General features: G+C 42.0%; 1 protein-coding gene across 1 annotated transcript in view; it reads left to right on the plus strand.

The window, feature by feature from the left end:
- SMAD7 (SMAD family member 7) overlaps positions 1–19,967 on the plus strand; it is a 33,218-nt gene extending 13,251 nt beyond the window's left edge. Inside the window, exon 4 of the mRNA XM_073584748.1 lies at positions 16,018–19,967. Within this exon, the coding sequence (XP_073440849.1) occupies positions 16,018–16,556 (539 nt within the window). The 3' untranslated portion in view covers positions 16,557–19,967. The remainder of the gene's footprint in view (positions 1–16,017) is intronic.
- The last annotated feature ends 850 nt before the right edge of the window (positions 19,968–20,817 follow it).

A 20,817-nucleotide genomic window follows, 5' to 3' on the forward strand; every position in this document is an offset into this window, starting at 1 on the left:
TTTTTGCCTTGGGCCTCGCTGCAGTTAGCTGGCTTAATGAATGGGGCACAGTTCAGGGGGGTGGGATGAAGGTCGGGACTTGGGAGACTGGAGCCAGAGATTTGATTCCTTTGGCAAAGCAAGAAAAAATGTAAATGCTAAAAACCTAATCCCTGGCGGGCCTCTCACAAAAGAGCTGGTTCCTCCTGCAAAGCACAGAGGTGACCTTTAATTCACTTTTGCTGCCCTTTCATGTTGTATATAAAACTCCCCCTCCTCCTGCTGCGTTTTTTTTTTTCCTTCGTTTTTTTCCTTTAAAGAATCTCCTCTTGGCACAGAAACGACTCTTGGGGGCAATCTTTAATGACCCCTCCTGTGGTTTGTCTCTTATCAGAGCCTTCCCTGTCGTCTTCTCGCCTTTTAATAACCTCCTCCAACAAACGCAAAGAAAAAAACCCAAAATATTCATATGGCACCAAACTGCCGAATAAGTGGCTGCATTTTGTTTTTGCCCTTTTTTATTATGTTGGCGCCTGTCATAGGGGCACTCTGCGACCTACAGGGGTAGATTAAGGAGCTACCTCAGATTTAGGCTTTACCGACTTATTTTTTTTTTTTTTTTTGTAAAAGGGAAATTCAATTCTATTGTCATTATTGTGACCAGACTCCATTGTACATAAATAATACCGCCATACAATACTGGCCAAAGTATTTACATAATACTGCCTACTCCATATCCCTGCAGAGAATGAAGCAAATAGTGCAGTACCATGATGAATATTGGTAGTCTACATCATCCCTTCCCCCTTACTAGCTACATAATACTGCCATACAGTGCCAAGTAATATAACCTACTCCATACCACCGCAGAGAATCAACCTTGCGAGACTCGTCCGAGTTTCTCGAATGTGAGTATGAGCCCTAATAGTGCACTATCATGCTGAATACATGCACAATACTTCTGTAGAGTACCTAAATAAAAGCTTTACATACTTTAAATACTTTACATGCACAATACTTCTGTAGAGTACCTAAATAAAAGCGCCATATAGTGCAAGCTAATGGCACCATACAGCACCCATACACTGCTATACAATACTAACATAACTGTGCTATATAATACTACTATAGAACACCCACCTAATGCGACCATAGAGCCATACATTGCCTATACACCCTTACAATACAACCTTAGTATGCTAGCATAATGGCGCCATACAGTTTCCAGTAATGTACCGTATAGTACCCACAAAATACTGCATTAAAGTACATATATACTAGAGCCATGATGATGTCTCGCCATATTAGAAGCCATTCCTGGACCATATGATTTTTTTGTTGTAATGTGGGAACTTTTCTTTGCACCTCAGTGACAACCTGAGGTGATGCCTCACGGAGCGAGGTGATGCCTCACGCAGCGAGGTGATAAATTCATTTCTGCTACATATGTCGGTTCTCTAAATCCAGCTTGGGGCCTATTCTCTTGCAGCGAGCACGCTGCTGCCGGTGGGTTCTGCTTCTTCCCTTCTACAAAGGTCCTGGCGTCTTTCGCCTTAAGCTTCATTATGACATGGCAAACAAGCCAGGAATGTTTGTCTGCGCCTTTGATCCTCTGGTAACTCTTCATGTCGCGGAGCAGCCGCTCACTCACCGAGGCTCCACAATGCGCTGCCTGGGCACATATCCTGTTAATAATGAACTAAAAATGTCTTTTTTTTTTTTTTTTTTTTTCCTATCGTGTCTGTGCTGAGGCCTAAATCGAGCGGAGGTCAAACTCTGTGATGACTTACTTGTGTTTAAAGGTTGTAGGAACTAAACCTGCTTTAACATAGGGATGTTATAACAGGGCTGGTTATCATGTGCTATGACATAGGGGTGTTCTGTGTATCTACACGTTATTACATAGGGGTGTTACAACAGAGGTGTTTGTATCCACATGTTATAACGTAGGGCTGTGCCTTGTGTTCACACGCTATCACATGGGTATGTACATTGGGTCCACATGCTATAACATGGGTATTTGTACCTACATGCGATTTTGTAGGTTTGTTCTTTCTACCCACATAACATAAGATTATTTTTGTGTCCATGTGCTATAACATAGGGGAGGCCTTTGGGCCCGCATGCTATAACATAGGGGAGGACTTTGTGCCCGCATGCTATAACACAGGGGAGGCCTTTGGGCCCGCATGCTATAACACAGGGGAGGCCTTTGGGCCCGCATGCTATAACATAGGGGAGGCATTTGGGCCCGCATGCTATAACATAGGGGAGGCCTTTGGGCCCGCATGCTATAACATAGGGGAGGCCTTTGGGCCCGCATGCTATAACATAGGGGAGGCCTTTGGGCCCGCATGCTATAACATAGGGGAGGCCTTTGGGCCCGCATGCTATAACATAGGGGAGGCCTTTGGGCCCGCATGCTATAACATAGGGGAGGCCTTTGGGCCCGCATGCTATAACATAGGGGAGGCCTTTGGGCCCGCATGCTATAACATAGGGGAGGCCTTTGGGCCCGCATGCTATAACATAGGGGAGGCCTTTGGGCCCGCATACTATAACATAGGGGAGGCCTTTGGGCCCGCATGCTATAACATAGGGGAGGCCTTTGGGCCCGCATGCTATAACATAGGGGAGGCCTTTGGGCCCGCATGCTATAACATAGGGGAGGCCTTTGGGCCCGCATGCTATAACATAGGGGAGGCCTTTGGGCCCGCATGCTATAACAGAAGGCTGACATTACTGCCACCCAACTTTTCCAGACTCTTGAACGTCATATTTTGGTTTGCTCGTCAGTAGGGCTGTATACATCACTGACACGTCTAGTTTAGCTCCGTGACGACTGGTCCACCGGCGGTCATATTGGTTGTCACCCAGCGTTTCAGAGAAAAGCTATGGTTCTATAGACTTGGTTGAAGATGGCTGTAGGACGGGGCCCCACAATGGCCGCCTTTGTATTCTAGGGGTTGATTCTTATAGTGGATGTTCAGTTTTGGGACCGATTGTTGCATTTCTGACTCTTTGGATTTCTATACGTTTTTTTTCTATTTTATTTTTTTTTTAAAGGTGGAAAAAGGGAGAGACCAGAAACTTGAGCTTCTCCTTGTAATTTCTTTGGCAGTAGAAAAACATGTTACTGGAGGATTATGTGAACTGCGTGAGCGGAGAGCGAAACGCTGAATTGGCCGCTACAAAGTGAGGTTATCGTCAGGGGTTAATGGCAAGACGACAGAGTAAAGGCTTGGGATGAGACTAGGCCGCCTGCCAGACTGGGAGTACGGCTGTAAAGTACACACCATCTGACCGTCCCCGCTAGAGGCCAGGCCGGCGGAGAGGAGGGAGGCTGGCTCTTGGCAGGGGCCTCCTATAGCTTTTGGCCTTCTTGTGTCCGACTCTTTCCTGGCAGAGGCTTCTCCAGGCAGCTAGGGTGGGCTCTGCAAGGCTGTGGGGGCTGTTTTGAAAGCTTGTTTTATTATTTTTTTTAAATAAAAATGACGGCAACAATTTTTTTTTTTTATTTGCATTTTCTTTTTTTGTGTGTTTTTTTCACTTTTTAAGGGTTTGCCAGGTAACATGGAGTCTGTAAAACTAAAGGGTGTTTTTTAAACCTTAATTTTCAGTTAAAAAAAACTGTAATTTTTTTTTTCTTTTTAGTAGATGGTTTTTATGCTTTTTTTTTTTTATTTTTTATTTTTTTTCTTCTTCTTTGTATGTTTTATGATTTTCTGGCCACATGGAAACTTCTTGGCTCCATTATTGCAGCCCTTTTGGATGTTGTCATTCTTAAGACTATAGGAATGTGCGGTGCCGCTCCGGGCATAGCTGTCTGGGCGGATCACTTCGGCGCTCGACGTCGCGGTGGTGCCTTTTTAATGTCCCCTCGCTTCGTGCTATCAGTCTGCTGCCTGCATTATCTGCTACGTGACTGCACAGTTTAGAAAATGAACATTTGAATTCCTACTGGTGCCTCTCTTGATGACCCGAGAATGAGCTGTCTAGGAGAGTACTGTAACAGGCCACGCCGAGGTCACTGCCAACACAACCATCTTTCTTAAGCAGGATTAAATAACTCACACAGCAGTCTGGCTGACTGCCTACTGTCACCGAGCAGCTTCCTCGCAGTTTATTTTCAGCTCCAAAGATTTGGGCTTCTTATCCGCAGCCTCAATTTAGTCGTGACACATGAATAAAACTTAAGTGAACATTCACATTGGGGCACAGACGACTTCTTCACATCGAGAGGTCCTATTTCCAGGTGGCAAACGCCCACGTGCACCCGTCTAAAAGCTCGGACATGGCGGTCCAAGAATCGGGGGCACAAACAGATTTTTAACGAGTGCCACTTTTTTTTTTGAGGCGTTAGGCCAACTAAACGGATTGCCCCTCTTTTGGGGTGTTAGGCCAACTAAACGGATTGCCCCTTTTTTTGAGGCGTTAGGCCAACTAAACGGATTGCCCCTTTTTTTGAGGCGTTAGGCCAACTAAACGGATTGCCCCTTTTTTTGAGGCGTTAGGCCAACTAAACGGATTGCCCCTTTTTTGAGGCGTTAGGCCATCTAAACGGATTGTCCCTTTTTTTGAGGTGTTTAGTTGGCCAAACAGATTGCCCCTTTTTTTTGAGGCGTTAGGCCAACTTAACTGATTGCCCCCTTTTTTTGAGCTGTTTTGTTGGCCAAACGGATGGCCCCTTTTTTTTTTTTTTTTGAGGTGTTTGGCCAACTAAACTGATTGCCCTTTTTCTGAGGCGTTAGGCCAACTAAACGGATTGCCCCTTTTTTTGAGGTGTTTGGCCATCTAAACTGATTTCCCCTTTTTTTTGAGGTGTTTAGTTGGCCAAACGGATTGCTCCTTTTTTTGAGGCGTTAGGCCAACTTAACTGATTGCCCCCTTTTTTTTTTTTTAGGCGTTTGGCCAACTAAACGGATTGCCCCTCTTTTGGGATGTTAGGTCAACTAAACGGACTGCCCCTTTTTTGAGGTGTTTGGCCAACTAAACTGATTGCCCGGTTTTTGGGGTGTTGAGTAGCTAAATATTGGATGTTTCTTAATTTTTTTTTTTTTCTTTTATTGTATTAACGATTCCAGGATGAAGTCAAAATATTGCCAGTGACTCATTTCATGGGCCCGCAATAGTTTTCACCTTACTAGTTAACAGGAAATATTAAGCGAGGGGAGGAAGCTGCATCATTCCTCGTGTGACATCCCTGCCAAAAACTCTTCTTAAGAAAGTGAATAAAAGCGCTTTTAAAATTCCCTTAGTGAAAGTTACTAAAAACCCCAAAAAAAAATTGCCTTGCAATTTAATCATATCACCCTCTATATCATAGCGCCACCCCCAATCCCTATTTTATTTTTGTGCCATTTTACAATTTATTTTTTTTTTCTTGTTTTTCTGGTTTCCTTCCCCAAACTTTTTCAGGCCAAGAAAGTTATTGGCTGTGATCTAATTTTGGTTTTGGCGGCTGTAGACTCACACGGGTCCCCACCCAGCATCATTATCTTGGGTTTAAGTTATAAAAATGAGAATTTTTTTTTTTTTTCCTGTAAGGTTTCAGTTGCCTTTTACCCTTTCGAACTCCTTCTGCAAACAGAAGCGTCATTTTGTAAATTCGGAGGTGATACAAGTTTTAGCCTTTCTATAGCTGCCCTGCTGTAAACTTTTCGTTGCTTTTACCCAGGGCCATTCCCTCTTTGTAACATTTCGGTCCTAGATCCCCAGATATATACTGTATATATAATGCTGTGTTTGCCCTTCAGGCTACAGAAAATCCCACCATGAAGCCCACCAGTAAGACATATGGCGGGGCTTTTCTTTTCGCTATAGAAATGTCCTTCCCCTAGTCTGGCATGCGAGCGCTCCCCTCCATCAGAGGCCTAGGTAGCACTGATGAGAGTATTGATGAGATAATAGCGTTCATCCGGGGAACACGTGCTCACGAAAGAATAGACCTCAGTAACCCAGTAACCTTACGGCAAGGAGATGATGAGGCCGGAATGTGTCACAATGGGCTCCGAGCGTCACTGCTACACTGAAAGCCATTACACGTGGCCTGCCATTTCTAAATCATTTTATCACTTTGTTCCCACTACCATTTTTCGCTGCTAAAGAGTAACCGTCGTTTTAATTTTTATACCATAAATCAATAGTACACATGAAAATAGGAAACTTTATACTATATCTTAGAAGATTAAATCTGCTTTTTTTCCTGTTGGACTGAGTTTTGTTTTTTTTTACACTCAATTCAGAGGTAAAATCATTTGTCTTCATTGAATACAGATTTTCATATGACTGAGATAGATGACAGCTGGTGCCTATTACGTTCTATGGAGAAGAAGAGGAGGGAGGAGTTAGAGACATTTCGATGCTCAACAGCCGCAACACATGCAGGGACTCCTGTTTGTTAGGCAATCCCTTCATGTGTTTCGGCTGTCAAACAGCCACGAGACATGCAGGCGCAGGGACTCCCCAACATATTCTTAAGCATGCCAAAGACACTCTGTTAGCATGCAACCTGTCCAAGTACGTTCGCTCATCACTATTGAGATAGATAGATAGAGAGATATATATATATACATACACATATACACATTTTTTTCAGATTTTTATTTATTGTTTTGTCACGCAATGCTATTTATGCATTTTTATTTGACTTTTTTTTTACCTTTACATAACCCTCTTTTCTTTAACTCACTCTGAGATCTTTTTTTTTTTTTTTTTGGTAAAAGGAGGAAGAAAAGCTCCTTAAGGGAGTTAGAAACTTGGGTTGTGTATATGTAAAAAAAAAATTTACAAAAAAATTACCATTTACTCTAGGAACCTATAGAGTAAAGTATAGAAACCTTTTTTTTCGTACGTCCCCCAAAACGTGTTTTTCGCTGCACTGCCTCGCATGTACCTGTAATAGGTAAATTGGATTATAAACTCTGCTGAGGCAGCAAGAATCCCGAATAAAGGACTGGTATAATAATAATAAATGAAAAAAAAAAAGTCTCATCCCAGCTGGCAGTCAGTGTTAATAAAACCTGTCTGGGTTATATTAATGTAGTAGACAGGAGGGTGCAGGAGAGCATTAAACCAGAGAGCTAGTTACATTTTAACCTCGCCGGCCGCTGACGTCTGTGGTCGTTAGACATTTGTCTGGCTTCTTGCAGTGTGATCTGGCTGTCCTGTCTCCTGGAAATTACTATTATAATCTTGGAAGGTCATACCCCGCCCCTCTACGCAGGATGCGTGTACACAAAGAGTTAACAATATGTCTATCCGGATTGGATTTTAAAGCACAATGCATTAAAAAAAAAAATTGACAAAAATAAAAAATACTGAATAATTTGAATTTATTTATTTATTTTTTTTCCATTTTTATGTTTCTCTCTCGCGGGCGCCTATCGCAGCTGCTGTGACTGTGCGTGGATGTGAGTGTAGCATGTGCTGAGGGGACTTGATTAGATTATGAAGGCAGACATAAGTAATGATTAACTTTTAAAGTCTGCACACTGTCTCCAACCTGGCTGGTGGTAAAGCTTTTTTTTTTTTTTTTTTCCATTCCCTTCTAGCTAAGTAGTCTGTGACCGCCTGGTATTGCACTGCAAGGGATGGAAAGGGAACGGTTGTACAATAGGGGGGAGGTAAGGAGGGACTGTTTTTGTTTTTTTTGTTTTTTTTTTTTTTTTTTTTTTTTCCCCTCCTCCTCTTTCTTTATCCCATTCAGCAGTGGAATTTATTGAGTGGAATGTAATAAATGCTGCAAACTGTCTGGAAAGGAAGAGGTTAATTTTTTTCGGTTTATGTAGACTATATGGGTTGGATATTATTTATCTCGCAGCGATCACCTTGATTGTAAACCAGAGGTGCAGGTAAAGCCCCCTTTTACGTTTAACGATGCACCAGCGATCCCGACAGCGATATGACCTGGTCAGGATCGCTGGTACATCGCTAAATTGTCGCTAGTGAGCTGCCAAACGGGCAGATCTCACCAGTGATGCAGCAGGGGTCGGGGGTCGCTACTTACCTGTCAGACGCGGCGATCCTGACGTCCGCCCGCGTCCACGCGTCGCTCGTCGGCGCCAGCAGGAAGCGGCCGACGAGAAATGGACGTGGACGATCTTGCGCGATCAGCGATAGCCAGCGGGGGATCCGGTCGGAGGTATCACACATGGCGATATTGCTGCTGCGTCACAAAATCGGTGACGCTTTAGCGATATTGCTAGCGATATCGCTATGTGTAAAGCCCCCTTAAGGGTCCAACTTGGGGGGGGGGGGGGGGGCACAACATGACTGGGCCCCATATTGGTAATACCGATTACAACTATGGTGGCGTGCTGATATTACCGCCATATGGTGACCAAGTAGTGGTAGATACCAGTCCTGCAGATCATATAGGAGATTACAGCACAGTTATTGATGGTGACTTACCGCTGACATTTTTTCTTATGGAATCGTTCCGTTTTCCCATCTTTTCCATCTGGCCCAGACCGACATGACAACTTCTCCAGCCAGGGCTCATCTGGAGAGGTTACAACAAGAACACATTTGACGTCTTTCCAGCACTGTCCCCAATGGGACTATTCCCAACCTGCTGATACCCCAATACTGAGACTCTGCCGTATGTGTCCCTATCACTGCACCTGCTGTTTGGCACAATAACAGCGCTCCTCTTACTGCCCCACATAGTACTGCCACCACTGTGCCCCTTACATAGTAATAATGCCCTGTGAAAATGCCGTAGAAATCAGTGTCCAAATTTTGCCCCTTTGACGACAATACTGAGTGCCCCCCTATATACAGTATATTGCCACAGCTCCCCCGAGACACAGTATAACAACCCCTACAGAAGCCCTCAAACTGTCTAATGGCCCCTACATTAGCTTCCAGGTAGTGTAATAGCCCGAAACTGTTGGACGGCCCTCACAATGACCCCTGAGCTGTATAATGGCCACTGCATTAAAGTGAACCTGTCATTATTAAACTAAAGGCACGGCCATAATGGCGCTGGTATATTGATAGAATACATACTTTCAGTGAAGAAATCCGCAGTCTGGTTGTTATAAAGTCCTCATTAGGAGTTGTGGTCTCCGTGCATCGGGGCGGGCCTGTGAGTAGGGTCTTCAGCTCTGCTGTCTATCTCCTCTTCCTTATTTAAATTCCGCGCCGGCGCTGTCCTTCCCCGCGGCCGACGCTTGCACAGATTGATCTCTTGATGGGCTTCAATAAAATAGTGACGTTAACGTCGCGTGCGCAGATTCATCTTCGAAGTCTTTGGGGGAAATGGCAGATTGAGACCTGTGCATGGCCATACACGTAGCGGGCCCCTCTGAGCGCGTGGCCCGGGCTTGCAATAATTTTTAGAGGTTTTTCTAAACTTTGTGTACCCTGAAATAAACTTCCTTCGTAGACCGCGCAGTTATTGGATGAGCAGATTACCCTATCGCTGCGTCCTGTTATTAAATCGGCGCCTGATAACCCATGTAAACACATTGGGAATAGGAGGTGAACAAGTCCACGTATTTTTATGGTAATATAATATTAGAAAACATTTCACCACTTTTTTTTTTTTATTTTTTCCAGACTTTAATAAAAGACGTCTCCATGTCTTGTTAGGAGTTTCCTGCCTGACTGAGGTTATTATATACAGTGCCTACAAGTAGTATTCAACCCCCTGCAGATTTAGCAGGTTTACACATTCGGAATTAACTTGGCATTGTGACATTTGGACTGTAGATCAGCCTGGAAGTGTGAAATGCACTGCAGCAAAAAAGAATGTTATTTCTTTGTTTAATTTTTTTCTAAATTGTGAAAAGTTTATTCAGAGGGTCATTTATTATTCAACCCCTCACCACCAGAATTCTGTTTGGTTCCCCTAAAGTATTAAGAAGTATTTCAGGCACAAAGAACAATGAGCTTCACATGTTTGGATTAATTATCTCTTTTTCCAGCCTTTTCTGACTATTTAAGACCCTCCCCAAACTTGTGAACAGCACTCATACATGGTCAACATGGGAAAGACAAAGGAGCATTCCAAGGCCATCAGAGACAAGATCGTGGAGGGTCACAAGGCTGGCAAGGGGTACAAAACCCTTTCCAAGGAGTTGGGCCTACCTGTCTCCACTGTTGGGAGCATCATCCGGAAGTGGAAGGCTTATGGAACTACTGTTAGCCTTCCACGGCCTGGACAGCCTTTGAAAGTTTCCTCCCGTGCCGAGGCCAGGCTTGTCCGAAGAGTCAAGGCTAACCCAAGGACAACAAGGAAGGAGCTCCGGGAAGATCTCATGGCAGTGGGGACATTGGTTTCAGTCAATACCATAAGTAACGTACTCCACCGCAATGGTCTCCGTTACAGACGAGCCCGTAAGGTACCTTTACTTTCAAGGCGTCATGTCAAGGCTCGTCTACAGTTTGCTCATGATCACTTGGAGGACTCTGAGACAGACTGGTTCAAGGTTCTCTGGTCTGATGAGACCAAGATCGAGATCTTTGGTGCCAACCACACACTTGACGTTTGGAGACTGGATGGCACTGCATACGACCCCAAGAATACCATCCCTACAGTCAAGCATGGTGGTGGCAGCATCATGCTGTGGGGCTGTTTCTCAGCCAAGGGGCCTGGCCATCTGGTCCGCATCCATGGGAAGATGGATAGCATGGCCTACCTGGAGATTTTGGCCAAGAACCTCCGCTCCTCCATCAAGGATCTTAAGATGGGTCGTCATTTCATCTTCCAACAAGACAACGACCCAAAGCACACAGCCAAGAAAACCAAGGCCTGGTTCAAGAGGCAAAAAATCAAGGTGTTGGAGTGGCCTAGTCAGTCTCCTGACCTTAACCCAATTGAAAACTTGTGGAAGGAGCTCAAGATTAAAGTCCACATGAGACACCCAAAGAACCTAGATAACTTGGAGAAGATCTGCATGGAGGAGTGGGCCCAGATAACTCCAGAGACCTGTGCCGGCCTGATCAGGTCTTATAAAAGACGATTATTAGCTATAATTGCAAACAAGGGTTATTCCACAAAATATTAAACCTAGGGGTTGAATAATAATTGACCCACACTTTTATGTTTAAAATTTATTAAAATTTAACTGAGCAACATAACTTTTTGGTTTGTAAGATTTATGCATCTGTTAATAAATCCTGCTCTTGTGTGAAGTTTGAAAGCTCTAACTTATTTGCATCTTATCAAACCTGCTAAATCTGCAGGGGGTTGAATACTACTTGTAGGCACTGTACATATTTTTTTTTTCCCTGCAGACAATTTGTACTTTGAGGTTGTTTTATAGGCTGAAATTGTCTTCAAACATGAAACTGCGCTCGCTTGATCATATACATTTTCCTGCCTGTTCGGCTTTGAGGTTCGGCAGCGTCTCTCTTCCGTATCAAGGATTTTGACCACAGACTGAACCTTACGTTAAATAGGTTCTCGTTGGGCAAGATCCAGGTTTTCTTTAGCAGTAATATGGGGAGGACTAAAAAGTGGGAGCCTTCTTAGTTTATCGTAGCCATCTTCCGTGCCGGGCGGCCTTCAGTCCTAATGGCGGACTCTTACCATATACATGTATTTTTGTGATGTTTTTCCTTGACATTTTGGTTGTGGTTTTCTTTTTTCTTGGTTTCTATTCTGAGGCTCCTTTTGCTTGTTTTTCCTTTGTTGATACATGGTGTGTTACATCTATTGTGTACGACTTGGTGCTATTTTGCATAAGTCATGGCGCCTTTGTCTATGGTGTCCTGTACAATGACAGGGCTGTTTGTTATTCGGAGACTGAAGATGAGCGAGCGGCTGGAACTTGGGAAGTTTTGGAGACGTCGTTAGGCCTGATCCACTAAGTAGCATTGTCCGGTGCTTGAGATACCTCATGTAAGGTGACACAGGTACATCTGATGCTTAAGGGGGTTATTCCCGCCTCCATAGATAGATAGTACTTGAAAAAAAACAGCACTTTTGCAATTTATTGTTTCTTACAATTCTCAGCCATTCTAGAGATATTCACTTTTTTGTTTAGCTTAGGAGCCCGACCACCGCTACTGACCAACAGCGGTGGCCGAGCGCATACTCAGTGCATTTACAAGCTCTTTTCTCCTTTTTGAGCCTGGAAGCACTCCACTGAAGCTGGCCGGGATCGCTTTAGTGCAATGTTAACTCCTACTCCCGGCCAGCTTCACTAGAGTGTTTACAAACTAGACACCAATGGTGGTTGGTCTCCAAGGCAACGAACTGGGAAAAATAAGAAAAATGTTAATATCTCAAGAACGGCTGCAAATTTTAACCCAAAGTAAAGTGCCAAAGTGCACGTTTTTACAATTAGGATGGGATGGCGTCATCCCTCTGGTGTTCCTCCTGGCAATGTATGAATAAACGGACACTACAGTATATAACCGGTCCTTTCCAAGGTCCTTGCCTTGTCCAATCGGTGATGATGTAGGAAAACGCCACTTTTGACAAGAAGTTTTACAAGCCATTTATTCATAGGTTTGCAGGAGGAGATAACTTGGAAAGACACAATGGAGATTTCTCTAGAATTATTTCATGATGTGGGGGGGGGGGGGTTACAATTATTTACTAAACCAGATTTGTCAGGAGGGGAGGACAGATTCTCTTTTAAGTGATGAAATATAAGGAAAGCTTTTTAAAAAAAAAAAAAAGTTTTGTAAAACTTTTCTAAAACTCTGGCAATTGTTCTTCTGCGGTAGAGGAGGTCAGTCCAAAGGGTTAAAATCACTCGGCATCTCATACGAATACTGTAAATACAATGTGGATGGGTTTTGGCTTCCTAATAGATCCCACCCTTCCTCCAAGGCATTTTGCTCTTAAGAGGCTCAACTTCAACCTAGAAAAAAAAATACACTATAATTTGCATGGCTGATGAGACTCCTAGTCCTGGGACATGGGCAGACACCGACAAAAAAAAAAATCGGCTGGTTCCTTTGTTACCCTGGAGTTGGGCAGACTTTTTTTTTTTGTCTCCTGCCTTGTCTGAGAGGCGGAAAGAACTGTTTTGTTTAGTCTCGGGTTGTCTCCTAATGAATATTGACTACTGAGCCAACCTCGGTGACCCTATGGGTTCACTTGGAGCTCTCATGCCTCTCGCTTGATTAAAAAAAAAGAAAAGCAAAAGTCTTGGTCCTACCAGATGGCGGCGCTGTGGAGTATTACTTAACCCCTTACCTCCTGTGAAAACCTCCCCCCCCAAAAAAAACAAAAAAAAAAAACAAATATACAAGCATAAATTCTAACCATGTGCTCCCTGAAGAAGGCAATTTCTTTTTTCTTTCCAGAGGCCAATCACAGGGAAGTCATTGTTCCCAATCGCAGTGACTAGACACCCAGTCAGCACCGCCTGTCCCTTAAAACGGAACTGAGTAGACATATTTATAGTGTACCTTGGCTTGGAACCATTAAATAAAAAAAAAAAAAAAAAAGTTTGGCAATTACCTGCAAAAAAAAAAAAAAAAAAATTGTCCTTAGAACTCGTTGTCATTGAGGAAGCTGGTAAAAAAAAATTCATTCATAAAGTGGGCCCTCTGTTCCTATCACTGGCCCCGTTCATTGCCAGCCCAGGGGTAGCTCGTTTTCTACGCGCTGCCAATTAAATAAGCCTTTGTATGTGGCAATGAGCGGCTTGTTATGTGGTATTCACTAATGCATACACAAACACACACAGACTAGTCTAGCTCTATCCCCCTAGCACCGCCGCCGCTACACCTCCTCCTTTCCTGGAAGGCCTCCTTTCATGTTGGGGAGTAGAGAAAGGATGTGAAAATAAGTTTAAAAAAAAAAAAAAAAAAAAAGTTTAAAATTAAAAATGAAGAAAAAAGTTAACTTTTCTTTTGGTGGACGTTCTAAAAAAAAAAAAAAGTTAGAAAGTTCTCAAACTCTGTATTATAAGTTCTAGTAGTAAATGATCACATGGACTAATATCTTTATTGGGTGTTGCCTTTCTGGATTTTTTTTTTTTTTTTTTATGGTGGGGGGGAGGGGGCTGGCCAAAGAGATCTTCTCATGGTCCTGTTTATGGCCTCCTCTTGTCAAATGCGAATGGATGGTTGCAGTATAAATTAGTCAAGACGGTAGGGGGCGTCTGCTGCCCCTGCTGAAAAAGTGACCACAGGTCAGCTGAGCTAGCAGACAATAGTATTAAGTGTACAGGTGTTTTTTTTTTTTAAATTTAAGATGGACCTAAAGGGGGGGGGCATAGGATTAAAACTTTTAAGACCACCTTCAGTATTCGTTCCACTCCTGATGTAAAATACTTTCACAATCAGAGGAAAAGTAGAATAGAAACACGCATTTATCACCCACTCCTGGTTTTGGCTTACAAATACTGATGTAAAATACTGGACATGTGAATGTAGCCTTAGTGTGTGATATTTGTTTGTTGGGGGGGATTTTTTATTTTTTTTTTACTTCCAGAAACCTTAAAAAGGGGGCACCAATAACTTGTCTTTTAACTTTAAGGCCAGGAAAAGGTTAATACGAGAGTAGGTTACACTCGCCAAGCCTGCAATTTATTTTGGCTAGGCAATTACAATAATCTGAAAACTCCTCTCTTTACTGACGTCTGTCTGAAAATTGCAGGGTGTACTGGCAGGGCCCTTGAGATGAAAGGGAGAAAAAAAATGCAGTCTTAAGGATTTTCTTTCACGCAACAGGCTGGCTACAGCCCTTCCATTTACAGATATTTCCTGCCCTTTTTTTTTTTTTTTTTTTTTTTTCCTTACTATTCATTTTCATTAAGTTTACAAACAGCGTTTTTGTTTGTTGTTTTTTCTATACCGTATATACTTTGGAATCTTTGTATATTTTTAGTCCCCTACACTCCACAATAAGGGTTAAGTAACTTACTCGCTCCCCCTCCGCCTCCTTTTTTTTTTTTTTTCCCTCTAGCCCCTTCACGCACACAAAAAAAGGAAAACTTGTGAACTTTTTAAACTTTCAGCTCTTGATTCTGCTTAGTGTTTCTTTGTTATTCTACTACGTGTGTTGTTTTTTTGTTAATTTGTGTTCTGATCACTTATAACTTTTTTTTTTTTTTTTTTGCTTTTCATAACTTTTCTTCTTTTCCTGGCTTTCTGTAAGAAAGCACTGTAGTTTCAAAAGGTTAGGTGAAAGGTAATTTGATAGGTTTCCTAGCCCTCTCCCTACATCCCTCCCACTTCTTTTTTTTTTTTTTTTTTTTTTTTTTTTTTTTCTTTGCTTCTGCCTTTTTTGGTGCCAGGTTTCAATTGGATAGAGATATTTGAAGAAAGTATTGTGAGGCACAATGAAGGGGGCGATACAGAGGCCGCGGCTGCGTACACACACCTAAGCTTGTCTGAATTCCTTCTGCTTATTTGATATGGAATTTTTCTAAACCTCCATCCCCTATTCAGCTCTCTCCTCCCCCGCCTCAATATCATCAGTGCTGTGTGCAAGAATTCTTAAAGAAAGAAGGGAAAAAAGATGCCAATTTGCCTTTAGTCCATTTTTTATTTTTGTTTTTTAAGTAGATTTTTTTTAGGGCTATTTCAACTCCTTTTTATTCTTTTGTTTTCTTACATATTTATTGTCCTTTTTGCTACTGTGGTTTTTCTTTTGTTTGGCTCTGAATAGAGCTAAGCAAACTCCTTTCCAAGCAGAGATGCATGGAGGTTGTATTTCTAAGTACAAAAAAAAAATACAATTAATACTTCATTGCTCAACTTCCAGTCCCCACCCCGAGCACCGAAAACCATGACTCTAATTAGCTGTGCTTTTTTTTTAAAAAAAAAAAATAATAATAATTAATTAAAGCACAATATTATTTTTTTTTCCCCTACCCTTCTGCTGATATATTGTTTAAATGTAATAACAAAAATTCTAATAATGTTTTATTTTAATGCCTATAGTATGTATCACTGCAGCCTCCAGGTGTCATTGTGATTATTATTTTTTTTTTATATCCTATTTTATAATGTAATATATTTTTATTTAATATTTTGTGTACATTACTATATTTATAATGTATATTTATATTTTATTATTATTATATCTATTTTTCTAATACATTTTTTTTTTTTTATTCACAGATTCCCAACTTCTCCAGGAGTCTGGGGACCTGTCCCATTGGTGCGTGGTTGCATACTGGGAAGAAAAGACACGGGTGGGTCGATTATATTCTGTCCAAGAACCTTCCCTGGATATCTTTTATGACCTACCTCAAGGGAATGGCTTCTGCATTGGACAACTAAACTCGGACAACAAAAGTCAGCTGGTGCAAAAAGTACGCAGCAAGATTGGGTATGGGATCCAGCTGACCAAGGAGGTGGATGGCGTTTGGGTTTATAATCGCAGCAGTTATCCGATCTTCATCAAGTCGGCCACACTGGACAACCCTGACTCTAGGACGTTGCTGGTCCATAAAGTGTTCCCCGGATTCTCCATCAAAGCTTTTGACTATGAGAAAGCTTACAGTTTGCAAAGGCCTAATGACCACGAGTTCATGCAACAGCCGTGGACTGGATTTACTGTACAGATAAGCTTCGTGAAAGGCTGGGGACAGTGCTACACGAGACAGTTCATCAGCAGCTGCCCCTGCTGGTTGGAGGTGATATTTAATAACCGATGACTTGGAACCAGTGGACTTTAGGACTCTCAGACTACATGCTGCTAATATTTCCTTCCGAGTGCTTGCTTCTTTGTGCAAAATGTTTGTTTTTCACGTTTGTTTTTTATTTGTTTTGAGAAATAGCTTATGTCAAGATTTTTTTTTTTTTTTTTTTTTCGGTTTGGGGGGGTCCTACATTTTTCTTTTCTTTTACATGTGTGAATGAGAGTAAGAGGGGCAGGAGTGTGATGGATGGGAACTCCTCCATAGAAAAATATTTTATTAATGCAAGGGGGGAGTATTCAGTATTTATTTTTTATGTAACGTTGACCCCCCCCCCCCACCTCACCATTTTTCTCCTTCCTGATGTCAGGGTACGGAATGTTGAATAGTCGTAATGTTACCATCAGTTAAGGATTCTCTAGACATCTTGGAGGACATACCAGAACAGAACCTGATGACACCTGGAGAACCACCGCTTTGTCCTACGTCGACTTTTTGGATGATCTCAAGAAGTTCTTGGGATGGTCCCAACCTCCAAACTGTGCTTGGACTTCCTAACTCAAGCTCTTGGTGGCTTCTACTGGGGTAACCCCTAGATTAGCTTTCTTTTGGCCAAATTATGGAGCCAGGGAACAATGTTAACCTTGAAGGAGCTGCCTTGGGCTTGAGTTGGAGGGTTTTCTTGTAGGAGGGCCCTTCACGATGTGAGATGGTTATCTTTGGTTGCCGATTCCAGATGGTCAGTGTGAAGAGTCCGGTATGTGCTGCAGTCTGAGGTGAAGTGACTATGCTTTAATTTGATAAAGACCAAACCAAAAAAAAACTGCCAACCTCCCGGCAAACCCTCCCCCGCGTATGACGTCATCAACATTTTTTTTTTTTTTTTTTTGTTCTTTTCCGGCAGTGCATTAGGTTTGTTGTTTTAAATAAGCCGATGCAGGATAAAAGCTGCCGCTCTTTCTCCTAAAGCCATGGTCATATTTATCACCTTCACTTTTCTCATATATATGTATATCTAAAACCGGTTCTATACATATAGAAGTTTTTTGGGTTTTTTTTCCAATCCTTTCAGCCGTTCTGAGAGGCTCTCGATGGTCAATGATTTAATTTATGATTTAGGGTATAAGAAGTGAGTAGTTTGTGCGGCAGAGTGGTGCGAAACAAACATTAAAAGGGGGCTGTCCAAGAATTGGAAAATCGTGCCTGATTCGGAGTCTTCATTGCTGAGTTTTTGGAGCAGAAATTGGGAATGTGCACATGATGTCTTTTACACTCAGGACAAGTTGACGTTCCTGGAAATTCTGGAGTTTTTTCTTTTTCTCGATGCTTCTTTTGTGTCGTTTTATTTCGGTCATCTCCTGATCGTTTTATGGACTTTTTTTTTTTTTTCGTGCCAGCATTTTGTTTGGGGAATGATTTTCCCATGGTTTTTTGTGAAGTATTTTTACTGTTGCTTTTAATTATTTATTTTTTTTACTATTTTTTCACTCCATGGAATAACAAAAGATGCTACTAGCGTTTTTTAAAGGGAATCTGTCACCCTTTTTTGCCTTGCAGCTGCCGGCATAGACATCGGGGGCTTATCTACAGCATTCTGTAATGCTGTAGATAAGCCCCTGATGTAACCTGAAAGAGAAGAAAAACAAGTTAGATCAGGGTTCCCCAACTCCGGTCCTCAAGGCCCACCAACAGGTCATGTTTTCCGGATTTCCCTTGTGTTGTACAGGTGATACAATTATCACCTGGGCAATACTAAGGAAATCCTGAAAACATGACCTGTTGGTGGGCCTTGAGGACCGGAGTTGGGGAACCCTGCGTTAGATTATACTCACCAGGGGGCGGTCTGGTCCGATGGGTGTCGCCGTCCCGTCCGGTGCCTCCCTTCTTCATGCGATGACATCATCTTCTCCCGTCCTGAAATGTGTTTTTCTTCTCTTTCTGGTTACATCGGAGGCTTATCTGCAGCATTACAGAATGCTGTAGATAAGCCCCCGATGTCTATGCCGGCAGCTGCAAGGCCAAAAAAAAGGTGACAGATTCCCTTTAAGAAAAAAAAAATTTGACTTGTATTGTTACGAGCGGAAAACTCCAGAAGAATGATCATGTTTCGCCCTTCTATCTTTCACCGCCCCAAGGTTTCAGCATCCTGAAGTGGTTAAAAGTAGTATCAAAAGCCTCAACATGGGTACAGTAAATGTCATTTTTTCCATGGACACTCTTTTGGTCACTCTTCTAACCGGTTTTCTGCTTTGGAAACCACCTGAAAAAGCGTCATGTGGAACCTCTCCCAATTCCTTCTTAAAAACTCAGCAAAAAGTGTGAATAGACCTTTTACCGTACTAGACCTTTATGCTTAAGTTGTCTGCGGTATTACTGCTCAGCCAGATTTGCAATACCATACACAACCTGTGGGGCAAGGGTGGCGCCTTGCTACAAACGGCATCTTTTTTTAACAACCCCTTTTTAATAACCATAAAGGCCCATTTACACGCAGCAATTTTGAGATTAATGGTTCCCTTCCAAAATAAATATATATATATATCTGGAAAAAGTTTGACACCTTCTTTACTTTTGGGTGGCTTCTTCTTGGAGTTTTTGCACAGCCAATTTTTAAACAAAAGCTTTGGCAAAATGGCACTATATTGTGGAGGGAAAATTATCTCTATAATACAGTGTTCAATGTAGAGCATTACGGAAGATATCAGACCTATGGGGGTGCAGCGTGACCCACAGGTGACATATTGCCATATTATGGCCATGTGCATGAGTTTTTATCGATATTCCCTATATGTCAATGGGCCTTTAGTTACCGGCTATAAGAAATTGCCATGTCTGCGTATGGTAATGGCGCCCCTAGTGAGCGCGCGCCTATCCGCTGGGCACTATGCTCGCCGCACAGTCTATCCTCCACTTGTTTTTGACACATAGGTTAGGAATTCTGCAGAATAGGTTTCTGTATCGTACAGTATTTTCTATTTTCCTCCTTCTAAGGTACAAGTTATGCACAGAGGACGTTCATTTCTTCTATGTGTCGTACGTGACGTATGATGCGTTGTCATTAGTTATGGCTCAATGAGCACGATTAATTAACATAAGCTATTTTTCTAAAAACCCGAAGTTTAGATGAACAAGAGTAGGCACTCTGGATCTGTAAAGCAGTGTAGTGCTTTGGAAAAAAAAAAAAAAAAAAACAGGAAAAAAAAAATGGGACTCCTTTTAAGAAAAAAACGGAAAAAATCCTGAGATTTATTAAAGAAAATGTATTTTATGTTATATATAAATATATTATTACTTGTAAATAGAAAGACGTTTTATAAGCATCATTATTTATGTATTGTGCAATGTGTATAAACGAGAAAAATTAAAAAGATGCACTTTGCTTAATATAAATGCAAATAACAAATGCCAAATTAAAAAAAAAAACAATCATTCTTGACTTTTGTCTCTTTTTAAAAAAAAAAAAAAAAATTTATTAAAAGGTGTGATATTGTCGTTTGAGCGAGGCTGAGCCACTCGTATGGTTGGCACTGTGCCTGGATGAAAAAAAAAAAAAAAAAGTGCACTGCAGCCTTTTTGTTGTACGGGATCAACCTTTAGAGATCATGTTATGATGGCTTAGTCTAAGGGAAAGAGTTTGAAAAAGCAGAATGGTTTCCATCCCCTTTAAGATATGGTTATTAAAGGGCTTTCTACTCAGTCCACTCCACACTAATTTTGAAAAATATACCATCAAAATGCCGAGGTCCCCATTTATTAAGTATGTAATGTTCTAGTTAGTGGAAAACCCCTTTAAAGAGTGTCACTTGCCCTAAATATGTCTGTTTTTTTTTGTTTGTTTGTTTTTTTTTACCCGGTATAAATGCCACCGTTCTCCTGAATCCGGCGATGCTTTTCTTATGTTTCTGCACCTCTCCGTTCCTGAGATATGGCCCCCTCTTCCCTTTATAGAAATCTAGTCTTGTTAGCTAAGCAGGGGTGGTCCTCCACTTTTGAAGACCATGCCCACTTGTCTAATAAAGAACTAGATGGACACATAGGGGGAAAAAGGCCATATCTTGAGAATGGAGAGGCGGAGGATGTGATGGGTCCTTTTTTTAAGGCATTTTCATGAGCCAAATGCCATGTGAGTATACCGTAGTGGCCAAATCATACGAAATTCTCCTTTTAGGGAGAAATTTGGGTGGAGTTACCCTTTAACTTTTACAGATTCGTTTCTATTACGTGGTTCTAGTAGCCGGACTGTCCCAGTTAGGAAATGGAATAGATGTTACTATCCTTT

Source organism: Dendrobates tinctorius, unplaced genomic scaffold (genome assembly GCF_039654945.1).
Source record: "Dendrobates tinctorius isolate UK_male_01 unplaced genomic scaffold, ASM3965494v1 ptg000085l, whole genome shotgun sequence".
Lineage (NCBI taxonomy): Eukaryota > Metazoa > Chordata > Amphibia > Anura > Dendrobatidae > Dendrobates > Dendrobates tinctorius.